This window comes from Bos indicus, chromosome 5, assembly GCF_029378745.1.
Source record: "Bos indicus isolate NIAB-ARS_2022 breed Sahiwal x Tharparkar chromosome 5, NIAB-ARS_B.indTharparkar_mat_pri_1.0, whole genome shotgun sequence".
Classification (NCBI taxonomy): domain Eukaryota; kingdom Metazoa; phylum Chordata; class Mammalia; order Artiodactyla; family Bovidae; genus Bos; species Bos indicus.
In genome coordinates, this window is record NC_091764.1 from 43228362 (window position 1) to 43247579 (window position 19218).

General features: G+C 39.1%; 1 protein-coding gene and 1 pseudogene across 2 annotated transcripts in view; one reads left to right on the plus strand and one right to left on the minus strand.

Annotated features, from left to right (window-relative positions):
• The window catches only part of KCNMB4 (potassium calcium-activated channel subfamily M regulatory beta subunit 4), an 82147-nt gene extending 62929 nt beyond the window's left edge, over positions 1–19218 (minus strand). Inside the window, exon 1 of one of the 2 annotated variants that reach the window (XM_070789286.1) lies at positions 18743–19218. In XM_070789286.1, the coding sequence (XP_070645387.1) occupies positions 18743–19078 (336 nt within the window). In that variant the 5' untranslated portion in view covers positions 19079–19218. The remainder of the gene's footprint in view (positions 1–18742) is intronic. The other variant, XM_019960807.2, reaches the window with a different exon arrangement.
• On the plus strand, positions 12442–13865 carry LOC109558287 (protein Mdm4 pseudogene; annotated as a pseudogene).

Here is a 19218-nt window from a genome sequence, read left to right on the forward strand (position 1 = left end):
GCTACAAATCTTTTACATTCTTATCAACAGTGTATGAGGATTCTAATTTCTCCACATGGTCATCAAAACTTGTTACTGTCTTTTAATTTTTAATGGTCACTTAGTGGGCTGAAAAGGAGAAGGCAATGGCACCCCACTCCAGTACTCTTGCCTGGAGAATCCCATGGATGGAGGAGCCTGGTAGGCTGTGGTCCATGGGGTCGCGAAGAGTCTGACATGACTGAGCTACTTCACTTTCACTTTTCACTTTCACGCACTGGAGAAGGAAATGGCAACCCACTCCAGTGTTCTTGCCTGGAGAATCCCAGGGACGGTGGAGCCTGGTGGGCTGCCGTCTATGGGGTCGCACAGAGTCAGACACGACTGAAGTGACTTAGCAGCAGCAGCAGTGGGCTGAAAGTATCTTATTGCAGTTTTGATTTGTGTTCCCCTAATGACTAAGGTTAGCATATCGAAAAGCAGAGACATTACTTTGCCAACAAAGGTTCGTCCAGTCAAGGCTATGGTTTTTCCTGTGGTCATGTATGGATGTGAGAGTTGGACTGTGAAGAAAGCTGAGTGCCAAAGAATTGATGCTTTTGAACTGTGGTGTTGGAGAAGACTCTTGAGAGTCCCTTGGACTGCAAGGAGATCCAAACAGTCCATTCTGAAGGAGATCAGCCCTGGGATTTCTTTGGAAGGAATGATGCTAAAGCTGAAACTCCAGTACTTTGGCCACCTCATGTGAAGATGCTGGGAGGGATTGGAGGCAGGAGGAGAAGGGGACGATGGAGGATGAGATGGCGGGATGGCATCACTGACTCGATGGACCTGAGTCTGAGTGAACTCTGGGAGTTGGTGATGGACAGAGAGGCCTGGCGTGCTGCGATTCATGGGGTGGCAAAGAGTCAGACACGACTGAGCGACTGAACTGAACTGAATGACTAAGGGGGCTTCCCTTGTAGCTCAGTTGGTAAAGAATCTGCCTGCAATGCAGGAGACCTGGGTTCAATCCCTGGGTCGGGAAGATCCCCTGGAGAAGGAAATGGCAACCCACTCCACTATTCTTGCCTGGAGAATTCCATGGACAGAGGAGCCTGGCAGGCTACAGTCCATGGGGTTGAAAAAGTCGGACATAGCAACTAAACCACTATCAATGACTAAGGAGGGGCTTCCCAGGTGGCACTAACGGGAAAGTATCCTCTTGCCAATGCAGGAGACATGAGACTAGGGTTCAATCCCTGGGTCAGGAAAATTTCCTACAGGACAGCATGCCAACCCACTCTAGTATTCTTGCCTGGAGAATCCTATGCACAGAGGAGGCTAGTTGCTACAGTCCATAAAGTTGCAAAGAGTGCACATGACTGTGCACACTTTGGACATGACATAGTGACTTAGCACAATGCATGCAATGACTAATGATACTGAGCATCTTTCCATGTGCTTGTTGCTCATTTGTATACTTCTTTGGAAAAATATCCGTTTCTAACTTTTGTCTATTTATAAATTGGGTTGTCTTTATGTTACTGTTGTTATCGAGTTGTAAAGGTTCTTTATATATCCTGGATATTCAATCCTTACTAGATAGATAATTTGAAGATATTTCCTCTCATTTTGTGGTTATCTTTTCACTTTCTTGATAGTATCCTTCAAAGCACAAAACCACAAATATTTTTAAAAAATTTATTATGTCCAATTATCTATTTTTCCTTTGGTTGCTTGTGCCTTTTGCATCATATTAAGAAACTGCCGAATTCAAAGTCATAAAGATTGACAACTGTGTTTTCTTCCAATAGCTTTATAGTTTTGCTCTTACATTCAGGTCTCTCATCGATTTGAATTAATTTTTGTATTATGATGTGGAGTAGAAGTCCAACTTCACGCCTTTGCATGTGCACATACAATTGTTCCAGCATACTGGTTGAAAAAACTTTTTTTTTTCCTATTGAATGCTCTTGACACCCTTGTCAAAATCAATTACTTATAAATGTATGCATTTATTTCTGGACTCTCAACGCTATTCCATAGATTTGGAATCTATTCCATATGCCAGTACCATACAGTCTTGATTACTGTAGCTTTCAAGTAAATTTTAAAATTGGAAAATGTGAGCGTTCCAACTTTGTTCTTGTTTTTCAACATTGTTTTGACTATCCTGGGTCCTTTGCACTTTTACCTGAATTTCAGGATCAGCTTGTCAATTTCTGAAAAAGAAAATCCAATTGAGTTTTTTTAATAGGAATTGTAATGAATCTATAGATCAATTCGGAAAGTGTTGCCATCATTACAATATTGTTTCCCAATTTATGAACAAAAGGTATCTTTATTTAGTTCTTTCTTTCAAGAGTTTTGTAGTTTTCAGGGTACAAGTCTTACACTGTTTTGTTAAATTTGTCAAATATATTCCTAATTGTTTTATTATTTTGATGCTACTGTAAGTAGAACTGTGTTCTTAATTTCACTTTTGGATTGTTAATTGTTACTGTATAAAATACAGGTATACATTTACTAAAAATACTGGCATTGTACACTTAAAATGGACGTATCCTTATGAAGATCTCAATAAAGCTATCATAAATCAAAGCTTTAAAAAAATAAAAATACAATTGATTTTTGCACATTGACCTTATGTCCTGCAGTCTTGCTAAATTTATTTGGCCCAGTAGCTTTTTTTTTTTTTTGCTGGAGTTTTCAGGAGTTTCTATATACAAGATCATGTGATTTGTGGATAGAGAGAGTTTTATTTCTTCCTTTCCAATATGGATGTCTTCGGTTTCATTTTCTTACCTAATTGTCCTGACCATAAACCTCCAGTACTATGTTGAACAGGAGAAGGAAGAATGGACATCTTCACCTTGTTTGTGATCTCAGGGGAAAAGTTTTCAGTCTTTCATCATTAAGTATGATACTAGTTGTGGGTTTTTCACAGTTCCCCTTTATCAGGCTGACAAAGTTCCCTTCAGTTCCTAGTCTATTGATGTTTTAAGTCATGAAAGGATTTTGTCAATTTTTTTCTGCATATATATATGCATGTGATTTCTGTCATTTATTCTATTAACATGCTGTATTGATTTTATTATGTTTAACCAAGCTTGCATTCCTAAAATAAATCCCACTTGACCATGGTGCAATATCATAAACTCTTCTAAAAAAAAAAGAGAATACATCCCAATTCATTCTGTTACTATGATACCAAAAAGCAGACAAAGATATCATAAGAAAACTACAGACGAATATACTTTATGAATATAGATGCAAAAATCTTCAACAAAATGCTAGCAAACCAAGTTTTGGAATATATAAAAAGAATTATATATCAAAACCAATTTGGGGGAATTGGGAGTGAGAAATAATATGCATGAGATTTCCTTTGGGAGCAATGGAAATATTCTGAAATTAGCAAAGATGCTCGCACAACTTTGTGAATATACCAAAAAACTGTACACATTAAAAGGGCAAACATTACAATATTTGAAATATATCTTTTTTACAGGAAGCTGTCTTTCCTTTATTTTTCCTCTTTCATTCTTCTTTCTGCCCACAAGGCAGATGCGATGCAAATTAGGAAAAACATGTTAAGGGACATGTTAAGAGCAATAAGACAGTAAGAAACTGGGTGTTTGAATGACCTTCCAGATTAGAATGGTTTAGCCCCATAGACTGCTTATAAGTTCAGACATTTACAAAAGAAAAAACCTGCTGCTGCTGCTAAGTCGCTTAAGTCATGTCCGACTCTGTGCAACCCCATAGACGGCAGCCCACCAGGCTCCCCCATCCCTGGGATTCTCCAGGCAAGAACACTGGAGTGGGTTGCCATTTCCTTCTCCAACGCATGAAAGTGAAAAGTGAAAGGGGGTTGCTCAGTCGTGCCCGACTCTTTGTGGTTCCTTAAATGGAGGAGACACGGGTTCGATCCCTGGGTTCGGAAGATCCCCTGGAGGAGGAAATGGCAACCCACTCCAGTTTCTTGCCTGGGAAATCCCACGGATCGAGGAGCCTGGTGGGCTACAGTCCAGGGAGTGTCAGAGTCTGACACGACTGAAACAACTTAGGATGTGATTCTTCCTTAGGGTTTTTCTTGTTTGTTTAGGTTACTTTTATTAGGCTCTTATTAAAGCATCCCATCCAATATCCTAAATCAGTTAGATTGGTCCTACTTTTTCACTACTACAAACAGTTCTGCAATGATAATCCTCACACACACTTCTTGAACGTGTGTTAGTTTTTTTAGGGTAAACACCTTTGAAGGGAAATTGCTGTCATTTGCTCAGTTGTCACAATGATTGTCAGGTATGCACAACTTCAGTTTCACATAGTATGTTTATTTTCCTAAGTGGTTGAACTAACTTTCCAGCAATAAGTTAGGATTTCACGTTTTCTCAAATCCTCACCATTATTTGGTCTTTTGAAGCATATTATGTTTTGTCAGCCTGATAGGTGTGAAATAGCATTCCATTATTGTTGTCATTCGAATTTCCCTAGGATTACTGGAACAGAGAATTATTTCACATTTATTGACCATTTGGGTTCTTTCATGAATTGACTGTCCATAACCTTCACTGATTTTCCCATATGTCAAACATCATTTTCTTAATGATTTGTAGACATTTTCATAAATGTTGTTGATTACTTGTTTTTGCCATTATCTTCTACTTGTATATGGCTTACATTCTCACATTGTTTGCAATAATTTTAATCATATGTAAATCATTGTTTTAACATGCTCAAATGTATCAATATTTTCTTTTTATGATTTGTTCTTTAAACCTTATTTAAGAAAATATTTCTTAGACCTATGTCATAAAGATATTTTCCTATTCTAACTTTTGAAATCTTTATTGTTTTCTTTTCATTTTTAGGTTTTATTCCATTTAAAATTTGTTGTTATGGGTATGAAGCATGTATCAAATTTTATTTCTTTTTTATGTAGAGCTAATTGCTCAGGAATCATGTATTCATAAGCTCACACTTTCACTGATGAACTTCCTATACTATCTATGTCTCTCAGTAAAATTTAATCATTTCTACCTTAATTTCACTGAGGATATAATATTCATTATTTCACTCCTTTGAAATTTGTTAAGGCTTGCTTTATGGCCCAAATGTGATCAGTTTTTGGAAATATTATGTGGGCACTTGAAACCACGTGCACTGTGCTGCTATTGGATATATTAATTTATAAATATCACTTGGGTCCATTGTTAAACATGTTACTCAAATCTGTTGGATGTGTATTAACATTACTGTTATCTGAGTATTTATCAGTTAGAAACAGAAATGTCCTAAAATCTCTCATCATGATAGACATATATATTTCTCCCTCAAGATGTTTCTATATATTTCTGCTTTACTTTTTTGTTTTTATGTATTTTGAGTTAATATTTTAGGTACATCCCAGTACAGAATTGTTATATTTTATTGAATTAACTTTTATAACTATGAAATGTCTCTTTTTAGCTCTAGTGACACATTTTTGTTTCAAAGTCTTCTGTGTTTCATATTATACAAGTACTCCAGTTTTTCTTTCTTCATTTTTTTGATGGGGGTATTGATGTTTGTATAGTGTGTTTTCCAGTCTATGGTCTTTACCTTTAAATTGGAAGAGTTAGTTCATTTATATTCAATGTAATTATAAATTTGGGTTTAACTCTATCTTATTTTTTTAACTTTTTTATTTTTTATTGGAGTACAGACAATTAATGATATTATAATAGTTTCAAGAGGACAGCAAAGGAACTCAGCAATACGTATATATGTATCCATTCTCTTTCAACTCCCCTCTTATGCAGGCTGCCAAATAACATTGAGTAGATTATTACTTTTTAAAATTTATTCTACCTGTCTACAGTCTTTTTACTCTCTTTTATTGCATTCTTCTAAACTTATTGTTTTACATTACTTCATTTTCCCCACCTATTAGCTTGGTAATTATTTTCTGCTGTACAAATTCTTAGATTCCAACACAGAACTACTAAATCAGAAACTAGGGTGGAATCTCTGATTCAGTGGGTTTAGGATGGGTTTGAGAACATGCATTACTAACAAGCTCACAAATGATGCTGATGTTTCTTGTCCACTGATTACACTTTGAGAATCACTGATTTGAAGGAAGAAATTGACTAGAAAAAAGGGATTAGTGAAGAGACACTGTAATAACCAAAGCAAATTGTAGTATCTTTGACCAGAACAGCTCAGTTCACTTCAGTAGCTCAGTTGTGTCTGACTCTTTGTGACCCCATGGACCACAGCACGCCAGGCCTTCCTGTCCGTCAAAAAATCCCAGAGCTTACTCAAATTCATGTCCATCACGTTTGTGATACCATCCAACCATCTCATCCTCTGTCATCCACTTCTCCTCCTGCCTTCAATCTTTCCCAGCATCAGGGTCTTTTCAAATGAAAAGGTGGCAAAGTATCAGGTGGCCAAAATATTGGAGTTTGAGTTTCAGCATCAGTCCTTCTAATGAATATTCATAATTGATTTCATTTAGGATGGACGGATTGGATCTCCTTGCAGTCCAAGGGACTCTCAAGAGTCGTCTCCAACACCACAGTTCAAAAGCATCAATTCTTTGGCGTTCAGCTTTCTTTATAGTCCAACTCTCACATCAATACAAGACTACTGGAAAAACCATAGCTTTGACTAGACAGACCTTTGTTGGCAAAGTAATGTCTTTGCTTTTTAATACGCTGTCTGGGTTGGTCATAGCTTTTCTTCCAAGGAGCAAGCGTCTTTTAATTTCATGGCTGCACTCACCATCTGCAGTGATTTTGGACCCCCCAAAATAAAGTCTCTCACTGTTTCCACTGTTTCCCCATCTATTTCCCATGAAGTGATGGGACCAGATGCCATGATCTTCGTTTTTTGAAAGTTGAGTTTTAAGCCAGTTTTTCACTCTCCTCTTTCACTTTCATCAAGAGGTTCTTTAGTTCTTCTTCACTTTCTGGCATAAGGGTGGTATCATCTGCATATCTGAGGTTATTGATATTGCTCCTGGCAATCTTGATTCCAGCTTGTGCTTCATCCAGCCTGGCATTTCGCATAATGTACTCTGCATATAAGTTAAATAAGCAGGGTGACAATATACAGCCTTGATGTACTCCTTTCCCAATTTGTAACCAGTCTGTTGTTCCATGTCCAGTTCTAACTGTTGCTTCTTGACCTGCACAGAGATTTCTCAGGAGGCAGGTTAGGTGGTCTGGTGTTCCCATCTCTTGAAGAATTTTCCACAGTTTGTTTTGATCCACACAGTCAAAGACTTTGACATAATCAATAAAGCAGATGTTTTCTAGTATTCTCTTGCTTTTTCAATGATCCAGCAGATGTTGGCAGTTCGATCTCAAGTTCCTCTGCCTTTTCTAAATCCAGCTTGAACATCTGGAAGTTCATGGTTCACGTACTGTTGAAGCCTGTCTTGGAGAATTTTGAGCATTACTTTGCTAGTGTGTGAGATGAGTGCAATTGTGCGGTAGTTTGAACATTCTTTGGCATTGCCTTTGTTTGGGATTGGAATGAAAACTGACCATGACAGTGGCAGTAAAAATCAGACAAAGTATTAATACCAGAGAATAATGATACCATTAATAGAAACAAAAGATTCTAGAAGAGAAGCTGGTTTTAGAGAGATAAACATGATATTCTTTTGCCATTTTTATTCTTGTAACAAAGGAAATAGAAGATAATTATAATGAGAATAGAAGATTTTAGTCTCAGTAAGCATTATTATTTTCTGACTTTTTATTCTTGAGAATTATTTTAAAATTAAGTTGTGTTGATAAGGACAATTACATAAATTTATTTATACACAGGAAAAAAGTATTAAACTTCTGATATTATAATTTAATTTTACAGGATATATTGATGAGATGGTTGGATGGCATTACCGACTCAATGGACATGAGTTTGAGGAAACTCTGGGAGTTGGTGATGGACAGGGAAGCCTGTCGTGCTGCAGTCCATGGGGTCACAAAGAGTCAGACATGACTGAGTGACTGAACTGAACTGAACTGATTGATAATTTCCACTAATGAGATACAACATCAATAAGTGCTTCTACAATGTTGTTAAATTATAACTAGTAAATTGGACATCAGATAAGGTTTCAAAGTCCATTTGGTCTATTGCATCAGTTAGATGAATGGGTATTTCTTCACATGTGCTTCAAGGTACAGAGAACTTTCAGTGACCCAATCTGCTGGATTCTGCTAACAAACCAAGCAAATACATGAAATAAATTTGTTTGATTAGTTTATTTACCAAAATGGTCACAGATTTAAATAATTTAATAAACATATGGTTTTCAATTTTATAACTGATTATTTTAAAAGAAAAGAGGATATTACCACAACTCAAATTACAAATTTTTACACATTAGTTTATGTGTCTTAGAGAATACCAAAGGCACAGCATGAGGAACAGTTAGAAACATATGTAATATTGAAAACCATTCTGTTCAGTATTATACTGTGAGTATTTATGGTAATTGTAATATAAATGTATAGTTTGTCTAGGAACTCAATTGTTAAAATTCTGCTAAAGACAGAGAAAAAAAATTTAAACCCAAGGTAAATAAAATGAGTGACATCGTCACTCATAAATGAGTATTAAAAACATTTCAGATAAACAAAACTGACAACTTATAAAAAGCTTTATAATTGAGGTAAGTTTGTAATAATGGAAAATATATGCATTTTCCCCAAAACTTAAACCGAAATATATTGTAATATTACAAACCTCTCATGTAAAAGTAAAAAGTTTCTGATTAGAGTTTGAGATACATAATTTTGAGAGTTTTTACAAATAATTAAGACCTTCATAAACAGCATCCACAAATGGATGCCAGAGGTGGCTCATGGTTAAGTACTCTCAGACAGGAAGATCCTAGCAGTCTGCAGAGTAGATTGTTTGCAAAGAGCTGTAATAGGTGGACATAATCTGACCAAACTTTCAAATATCTAATCATATTAGTCACCTACTCAAAAGCCTCACTTGGCTTCTGTGTTAGTTTCCTATTGCTGCTATAGCAGAAACTTAGTGGCTCAAAATAAATGTATTAACTTGCAATTCTGGAGGACAGAATTCCAAAACGGGTCTCACTGAGCTAAAATCAAGACACCAGCTGGGCTATACTCCTTTCTGAAGCCTCTAAGAAAGAATCCATTTTCTTGCCTTTTCCCGCCTGCATTCTTTGGCTCATGTCCCTCTTCTGTATTCAAAGCTGCCAACAGTCAGTTGAGTTGTCTTCAAATCGCATCACTCTGACCTCCTCTTCCACATTTAAAGGTGCTTGTGATTCTAGAGCCCACCAGCACATCTCCCTATTTTAAGGTCAGCTGATTAGCAAATTTAACTGCGTCTGCAACCTTGACTTCCCTTTGCTGCATAACATAAGATATTCACAGATTCTAGGGATTAGTATGTGACCACCTTTGGTAGATGGGCATAGATTCTTCTTACTATGGGTTCCCAATGTTCACTAAACCCACACTGTCTGTCAAGGACCTCTATATTACTGGCCCCAATTTACTCTCCTGCCTTATCCCAGGTGGCACTAGTGGTTAAGAACCTGCCTGCCAATGCAGGAGACTAAGAGACATGGGTTCGATCCCTGGGTTGGGAAGATCCCCTGGAGGAGGGCATGGCAACCCACTCCAGTACTCTTGCCTGGAGAATCCCATGGACAGAGGAGCCTGGCAGGATATGGTCCATAGGGTTGCAAAGACATGACTGAAGCGACTTGGCATGCATGCACACCTTCTCCCCAGACCTCTGCTCTTTGGCCCCTAGGTTCCAGCCACACCAGTCTATCTGCTGGTTCCCCAACATACCCCATACTCCACAGCTCCAGAGCCTTGCTCCTGGCATTCTTCTCTTCCTTGATGTTCTCTTCATTTCTCTTCATCTTCCCTCCCAAGATAAAAATTCTATTCATTCTCAAAATTTCATGGCAAATGCTTCCTTCTCCAGGAAGCATTCCCCCTAGTCATTCCCCTTTAGATGTTTGTCATATACCTCCCAGTAGAACTTGATGTTTTGCTTTGTTTGATAGTTATTGTGTTCTTATCTTGACTGCTAGGTAATGATCTCCTTGAGGGCAGAAACTCAAGAATTCATCCTCATGTGTACATCAGTTGCCGCCAAGGATGCTCAGTCATTTCCGACTCTTTGTAACACCATGGAGCATAGTCTACCAGGCTCCTCTGTCCATGGAATTTTCCAGGCAAGAATATTGCAGTGGGTTGTAATTTCCTACTCCAGGGGATCTTCCTGACTCAGGAATCGAACCTGTATCTCCCAAGTCTGGCAGGAGACTGCACCACCGGAGAAGCCCATGAGTCATCTAGGCGTATCTAAAACTGAACACCTGCTTTTCATGCAGTGTGTTTGTGTGTGTGTGCTCAGTTGTGTCCAACCTCCAAAATTACTCCTCCTTCAGTTTTCCTGTTTATAATAATAAAACCACCTCCCTTTCTCAGTTGTGATTGCCACAAACCTTTGAGTCATCTTCATTCTTTTCTCCCTCATTACTCACATCCAGTCCATCAGCAGACCTTATCAATGCTACTCCCTGATCTAAATCGCCACCACCTTTTGTTTGTCCTACTGGACTCCTTGTTTCCAGTCTTGCCTCTGATGCTCTCACCTTGCACAAGTGAGCATGCGCGTGTACACAAACACTCCTCCCCCCATACAAATTCTATCCTCATCTCAGCATCCAGATGGATCATTCAAATTGTTTAAAAGTCTAAGTCTGATTATATCTTGGTCCGGCCTAGTGTCAAATAACTTACCATCACACTTAGACTAGAATCCAAAGTCCTTATAAAGTTTTCTGAGACCCTCGTCTCTTCTCCCACTGTTCTCTATTCACTCACCGTCATCCTCACTATTCCGCACACTCGCCTCAGTGCCATTGTACTTGCTGTTCCTGGAACTTGTGGAACAGTCTTTCTCTGGAGAGCCACATGATTCATTCCTCTATATCCCTTAGGCCACTGATAATCCTCTCATGTCCTTTGGGTCTCTGTGGAAATATCACTTCATCAGAGCCACCTTCCCTGGCCATCCTATGTAAAAGAACAGCTCTCATTCCTTCCATAACTTTCTGTACCTTTATGCTGCTTAAATTTCTTTGCCCATCCATCATTACATGACAGTACATTATGAATTGATTTCTTGTCAGTCACTCCACTGAAATGTAAGCTTCAGAAATCTTCTTTTGATCTCTATTCCAGTCCTAAAACCTAGAAACACACCTAGAACCTAAGCAGGCATTTAATAAATATTTGTTAAATGAACTCATCTTTGTACACCCTCCCATTTCTTGCCCAGTTCTTTGATCATAATAGATGCTAAAGAAGTATTTGTGAACTTAAATTTGATGTACATCCCCAATATTACTTCATATTATCAGCAGAGAAAAAACAACCACAGTAAGCCACTTTTTCATGGAGAAATAAAGGCTACAGATAAGTTGTCACAATTCAGATTAGCCTTTTATTAACTTTGATATGATGGACTCCCTAGACCACAAAGTATATCACGTTGAACATTTGACTCAAGAATGGAGCTCGGAAATTAACCTCAGCAGGCCTTACTGTCTATACAGGGAGTGTGTGTGTTGGGGGAAGGGGCACACTAGAATGGATGAGAAGGGTACCAAGAAGGTGACTAAGCCACAAAGGCCTATAGTTAATTACATCCAATTTCAGGGGATATTCTTAAAGCCTGAAGCCTCTTCCAGTTCTGTTCTAAGTTTTTCTTCTCTTCAATGCATTTCTCTTAGGTTTTTAGTAGTACTGATTTCTTAGAAATAGACATTTGTCCTCTCTTTTTAGGTTTTTCTTATCAGAGAAAGAAAACTCAAAAATAAAACATACAGCCTCTAATCACCTACTTTCTCTGATCTCTCAAGAGGCCAGTTTTAATAATTCATCTTTTCTTGGCCATCCAATGTCTACAATGAGGCAAAGGCAAATGTTTGGAACTCCGTAAGTTCATTTCATTTACATTAAACTAATTTTAAAGGATTCTCTTCTTTTCCTTCAGAATTTGAGTCCTTCCTTTCATAACAACTCTCTATATTCAGTAGCATCAGTACCATCTTTTAATCTAAACACACAAATATTAATCATGATGAATCCTTTGGGTTCTTTTTTTACTTTTCTTGAACAACAGATGAAGACATTTTCTAAGCCAGTGTTTATTTTCACTCCGTCTATAGACTAGAATTACTTGTAGAACTTTTTTAAAATTACCAATGCCCAGGACACATCCAAGACCAAGTGTGAATCTCTAAAGGCTGGACGCAGGCATCCGAACTTCTTTTTAAAGTTCCCCCAGACTACTCGCCATTTCAAAATGCTGCTAAGACCTTAGGGACAGTTCATTGATGCCCCCACACCCGCCGGGCTTGGCGGAAAGCGACTCATGGAACGGCAGTGAGCAGACTGCACATCACTTCACTGCCAAAATGACATCATTTTCCACCTCTGCCCAGTGTTCAGCATCTGACAGTGCTTGCAGGATCTCTCCAGAGCAAACCAATCAGGTACGACCAAAACTGCCTCTTTTGAAGATTTTGCAAGCAGCAGGTGCACAAGGTGCAATGTTCACTGTTAAAGAGCTCTCTCTATGATATGCTAAGAAAGAATCTTGTCACATTAGCTACTGCTACTACAGATGCTGCTCAGACTCTCGCTATCGCACAGGAGCACAGTATGGATATTCCAAGTCAAGACCAACTGAAGCAAAGTGTAGAGAAATTTCCAATTCCAGGAAAAGAACTGAAGAAGGCAATATTCCCACGCTGCCTACCTCACAGTATAAATGCAGAAATTCTAGAGAAGATGAAGACTTGGTAGCAAATTTAACTCAAGAAGAGACGTCAAGACTGGACCTCAGGTTTGAGGAGTGGGATGTAGCTGGCTTGCCTTGGCGGTTTTTAGGAAACTTGAGAAATAACTATACACCTAGAAGTAATGGCTCAACTGATTTACAGACAAATCAGGATACAGGTACTGCCATTGTTTCAGACACCACAGATGACTTGTGATTTTTGAATGAGTCAGTGTCAGAGCAATTTGGTGTTGGAATAAAACTTAAAGCTGCTGATCCTGAACAGACAAGTGAAGAAGTAGGGAAAGTGAGAGACAAAAAGGTGATTTAAGTGGGAAAAAATGATGACCTTGAGGACCCTAAATCCATAAGTGACGATACTGATATAGAAGTTACCTCTGAGGATGAGTGGCAGTGTACTGAGTGCAAGAAATTTAACTCTCCAAGCAAGAGGTACTGTTTTCGTTGCTGGGCCTTGAGGAAGGATTGGTATTCAGATTATTCTAAGTTAACCCATTCTCTCTCCACATCTAATATCACTGCCATACCTGAAAAGCAAGAAAGGGAAGGAATTGATGTCCCTGACTGCAGAAGAACTGTATCAGCTCCAGTTGTTAGACCTAAAGATACATACAAAAGGAAAAAAGCTTGAAACATTTTGATCCTTGCAACTCGGTGGAATTCTTGGATTTGGCTCATAGTTCTGAAAGCCAAGAGACCATGTCAAGCATGGGAGAACAATCAGATAACCTTTTTGAACAGAGAAAAGATACAGAAAACATGGAGGATTGCCAGAATCTTCTGAAGCCATGTAATCTATGTGAGAAAATACCACAAAACGGGAACATTATTCACAGGAGGACAGGCCATCTTGTCACTTGTTTTCATTGTGCCAGAAGACTAAAGAAGGCTGGGGCTTCTTGTCCTATTTGCAAGAAAGAGATTCAGTTGGTTATTAAGGTTTTTGTAGCATAGCTGAATCAGTGAATTACAGACAGATATTAACAGAGCTGGTCATGTGTCCAAATATCAGTATTCAGCATCTCTACGCAGGGTGACCCATTTCATACTTTAATTTATTCATGTCCTTTTATGTTCTAGGACATTTTTACCTATAAACTTATAGAATTTGAGAATAAGTTCTTTAGAACTAGATTATCAATTTGGAGACTATTAACATTAAAAGAGAAGTTAATCATTCTGTCTTCAAAGATGAGGATTTGGGAGGGAGCAGTACAAATAGAAATACACTCATTTTTATTTAATTTAATTTCTTACTGTTCTTTTCTGGTAGGGAATGTTCTTGGGCATCAAAATCCAAGATGGCTATTAGAAAGATATTAGAGCTATCAATGAAAAAGCATAAGTAATTAATGTATAAAGTAGATTATGTTGTGTGGTTCAGAGAAACGATTATTATTGTAAAGAGCCTAGAACAGTGATATCCAACATTTTTGCTAACATACCTCAAAAAACAATTTTGAAAAAGTACATATGACTTTTTGCACATTTTAAAACTTGAGGTGTAGTTAGCAAACAATAAAGTCAATAAAGTGTTCCCTTCTGCTGAAAAAATAAAATAAAATTCCCCCAGTGATTCTAATGAATTGCCATGGTTGAGAACCAAAGCCCTTTGTGTACACAACAGCTAGTCACAAAGAGATAATTCAGTGATAAGAACCGTAGTCAGAGGAAGCTGACCCCAAATTTAGATTTTTTTTTTGCAATGTTCAACTCAAAGAGCAGATCACTGCCCTGTGGATAATTAGGACTTGACTTGATAATTAGGATAACTGACTTGAGTACTATAGTACATGAAGTACTACATTACTTGAAGGAACCAGAGATCAAACTGCCTACATCCATTGGATCATTGAAAAAGCAAGAGAGTTCCAGAAAAACATCTACTTCTACTTTATTGACTATGCCAAAGCCCTTTGACTGTGGGCATCACAACAAACTGTGGAAAATTCTTCAAGAGATGGGAACACCAGACCACCTGACCTGCCTCCTGAGAAATCTGTATTCAGGTCAAGAAGCAACAGTTAGAACTGGACATGGAACAACAGACTAGTCCCAAATTGGGAAAGGAGTATGTCAAGGCTGTATATTGTCACCCTGCTTATTTAACTTATATGCAGAGTACATCATGCGAATTGCTGGGCTGGATGAAGCACAAGCTGGAATCAAGATTGCCAGGAGAAATATCTATAACATCAGATATGCAGATGACACCACCCTTATGGCAGAAAGCAAAGAAGAACTAAAGAACCTCTTGATGAAAGTGAAAGAGGAGCGTGAAAAAGTTGGCTTAAAATTGAACATTTAGAAAATTAAGATCATGGCATCCAGTCCCATTACTTCATGGCAAATAGATGGGGAAACAATGGAAACAGTGAAAGACTTTATTTTATTGGGCTCTGAAATCACTGCAGATGGTGACTGTAGCCATGAAATTAAAACACACTTGCTGGAGGGAGGTGGGAGGAGGGTAAGGAAGGGGAACACGTGTATACCTGTGGCAGATTCATGTTGATGTATGGCAAAACCAATACAATATTGTAAAGTAAAAATAATAATAATAATAATAATAAAGAAATGATAAATGGTTAAAAAATAAAAGACACTTGCTCCTTGGAAGAAAAGCTATGACCAACCTCAACAGCATATTAAAAAGCAGAGACATTACTTTGCCAACAAATGTCCATCTAGTCTAAGCTATGGTTTTTCTAGTAGTTATGTTTTGATGTGAGAGTTGGACTATAAAGAAAGCTAAGCCCCGAAGAATTGATGCTTTTTAACTGTGGCGTTGGAGAAGACCCATGAGAGTCCCTTGGACTGCAAGGAGATCCAACCAGTCCATCCTAAAGGAAATCAGTTCTGAATATTCATTAGAAGGACTGATGCTGAAACTGAAACTCCAAAACTTTGGCCACCTGATGTGAAGAACTGACTCACTGGAAAAGACCCTGATGCTGGGAAACACTGAAGGCGGGAGGAGAAGGGTACAACAGAGGATGAGACGGTTGGATGGATCATGGACATAATGGACATGAGTTTGAGTAAGCTCCGGGAATTGGTGGTGGACAGGAAAGCCTGGCATGCTGCAGTCCATGGGGTCGCGAAGAGTTGGACACGACTGAGCAACTGAACTGAACTACATTACATGACTGGATATAGTTTCTGTTTTGGAAACAAGGATACATTTCAAAACATAAGTTGAATAGGACTTAAAGATATTTTAAAGAAATTATTAGTCAAAGGTCAAATTTATTCACACTACCTCTTTAGTAGTCTGCAGCATAAGAAGTTATATATTTGCATTATTCTTTCCCCTTCCCTGCTTTTTACTATAACTAACGTAGTAAACTCATGGGAAAGGAGAAAGCCCTTGTTCTCTTTTTCTAAGAAGAGATCTCCCAAATGGCTTCTTGCGGCAGTGCGTCATAAAGCAGAGAAGGTTGGAGGTGATCAGGATCCAATACACTGTAGGGAATCTAGACATTCTGCAAAGAGAATGGCTGGGGAACCCAGGCCTTCAATAAAGAGGTAAGTTCTGGGTAGCCAAGATGCAACAGCACTTGGTGGTGGGTACTGCTTAACTGCAAGGGCACTGTGGAAACATTCTGCTTGTGTGATGGGCTCTGGCACAATATTTTGGTTACACTGAATTTTTCCATCACTAATTGCTTACCAGAATTTCCAAATTGAGCATTTCATTGCTCAAAAGTGGAAAGGTGACTGCAAAAGAACATGTCTAATGTTCTATAAATGGTCCAGTGCAATCATAATTTGGATAAAGAGATACATACTGCTTTGGCTGAGGAAACCTTGACTAAATCGAATGGGATGCTGTTCATCATTTTCTGTAACATTAATGTATCTTTCTCCAGTTCTGTCATTTCTTTAATGCTTTACTTTAAAAAAATCTTATTTTGTTCAGATATTTCTTCAAAGTAATCGTTGCCAGGATCCAAACTGGCATGGGAAGGAAACTGTTTATTTGCAACAAAAAGAGATAAAATCTTAGGATTACATATAAGCCATTACCACTCTTTCCAAGTGATTTAGAAATCTATGTCCTAATGATCCCAATTTACTTTTTCAGCCAAATTCTACAAAATTACCTGGAAACTGTGAAGCATTCTTTGTGTAGTAAATTCTGTCTTCTCAATGTCTTGATTAGGTATTAGCCACTTAGTGGAATATGTATATGTAATTTATTACTGCCTGAACCATAAGCTTAAACTAATCGCAATGTTTCACCAATTATAACACCTTCTAAATGCTAAACTACCATATCATTTCTAAATCACTACTGCTCCACACCTTTCTTTTATATTAATGGCTTAATCTTAAAAAAAAAAAAAAAAAAAGTGACGTTCCTAATGCCTTGCAATTTGTTTCGAAATTCCTGAGCGTTGAGCTGCCTAACTTAAAACATCTGTCTTTGAGATCTGATTGCTTCTTCCAGACTTTGAAGTTTATACTCTAAATTCTGTATTTCTATACTTACTACTCATCTATTATCTTCATTTTTAAGATACTCTTCCTTTGTCAGCAAGAGCATCTTTTTTTTTTTTTAAGAGAATTCATTCTTTTTTTTTTTTTTTTTAAAAAAAAAGGAATTCTCTTAAAAATTTTTTCCAAATTCAAGAATTAACTATTTAGGAGACAAGAACAGGAGTTTTGCTGCAGAGAAATGATAAGCTTACTTTAAATACTTTAAAAATATTGATCTAGGATTCTTCTTTTGGATTGTTATAATTATATCCTGTCACATGTAACAAAAGTTTTCCTGTGTACACAAGACTCATTCCCTTTTGGACAGTTTTCTTGATCTTCAAGCACTGCTCTAACAAACTGGGAGGATGTCAGTAACTTTAAAGAAGATACATACATTTTCTTTGATAGCGAAGTAATCAGAAGAGTAAAAAAAGGCCAAGAGAAGAAAAAACAAAAGAAAGAAAAGACTTCTTGCAAAAGCAGGTGTACTACAAAGCTCAACTAGTTCACAGACTGAGGACACTGCTTTTTATAAGTTTTTCCTCCACTGGGAACGGTCTTCTGAGCCTCCCTTTCTCTGTTTTCCATCCCTCGAGTCCTAACCAGGTTTTTTTTTTTTTTTTTTTTTCTTTTTTGCTTGCGAGAATGGAAAAAGTTGCCAAGGCAGGCATATTCGGTACATTTCACGGAGGTTTTTCTATTTTCAGAAAGTTTTACCGTTCCCCAGATGGCTCCCAATTGTTCTTAGACACACGGAGAACCTAGGCTTCCTCTAGACCCTTCTGAAAATCTATTTCGTGACAACTAGGAGTCCACAGAACCCGCCCAAGATGGATCTCCACAGAATTTCGCATTTGATTCCACGTCGTTTGTCGACCCACGAAAGCTCATTTTTGTACCCCAAGTTAAAAACATCTGTCTAGAGTGAAAAGGTAGGGAAACCTCTAACACCTCTCAAAAGGCTAAAGGACCCCCTGCAATCTCCCAAGGTGAGTTCTGGATGCGGCCAATGGGAGCTCGGACCTTGACCATGCGCCGGAGTTGGTGGTATCCCCGCTACGCACTGGATTTAATCTGAGAAGAAGTTAACTTTCGGCTCCTCGCATTTCTGCAAAGCCCGTCCGGTAGGGCCCGAAATGAAGCTGGGCCAAGGCCACAAAATCTGAGACCAGGCAAGACAGGTGTGTAAGGAAAGCCTCCGGGTACCAACGGGTCGCCGCACACAAACCCTCCTGAAGGACCGGGGGCCCCCGGGCTCCCCGGTGTACTTACTCCCGGTTTAAGCATAGTCCGCGACACCTTGTCGCCTCCTGGTAACGTTTGCATACTCCGAGCCACCCCGCGCAGGGTTTAACACTGATGCTCCCCCAAACCTCAGCATCTCCGTAGAAGCGAGGCAATCCTCCCGGGGCGTCCTTACCTTGGGGTTGGTCAGGAGCTGGTGCTCGTCGCTGTGCAGCAGCGCCCTGGAGTTGGACTCGGAGTTGTTCACGTAGACCTGGACGCAGGGGTACTGCGAGGTGCCCCTGCAGTCGGCGCCACAGGTGAAGGTGCACTCGAACACCTCGCCGATCTGCTGCACCGACAGCACCGTGCAGTTGGCCGCCGTGGCTTGCAGATCCTGCAGCGCGGGACTGAGCCAGCAGAAGCCGAAGATAAAGAGCGACACGACGCCGGAGATGATGAGAAACAAGCCGAGCCGGATGCTCTTGTCCTCGGCTTCCGTGTACTCGTAAGCCACCCGGAGCTTCGCCATCGCCCCCCACTCCCGGCGGCGGGCGCGCTCCCCCCGCCCCCTCCCGCCCCCGGCGCTGAGCCCGACTGCCTCGGCGGGAGGAGCCGCCGCCGCACGACAGCAGGGGAGTGGGCGGCCAGGGGGAGCGCGCGAGAACAAAG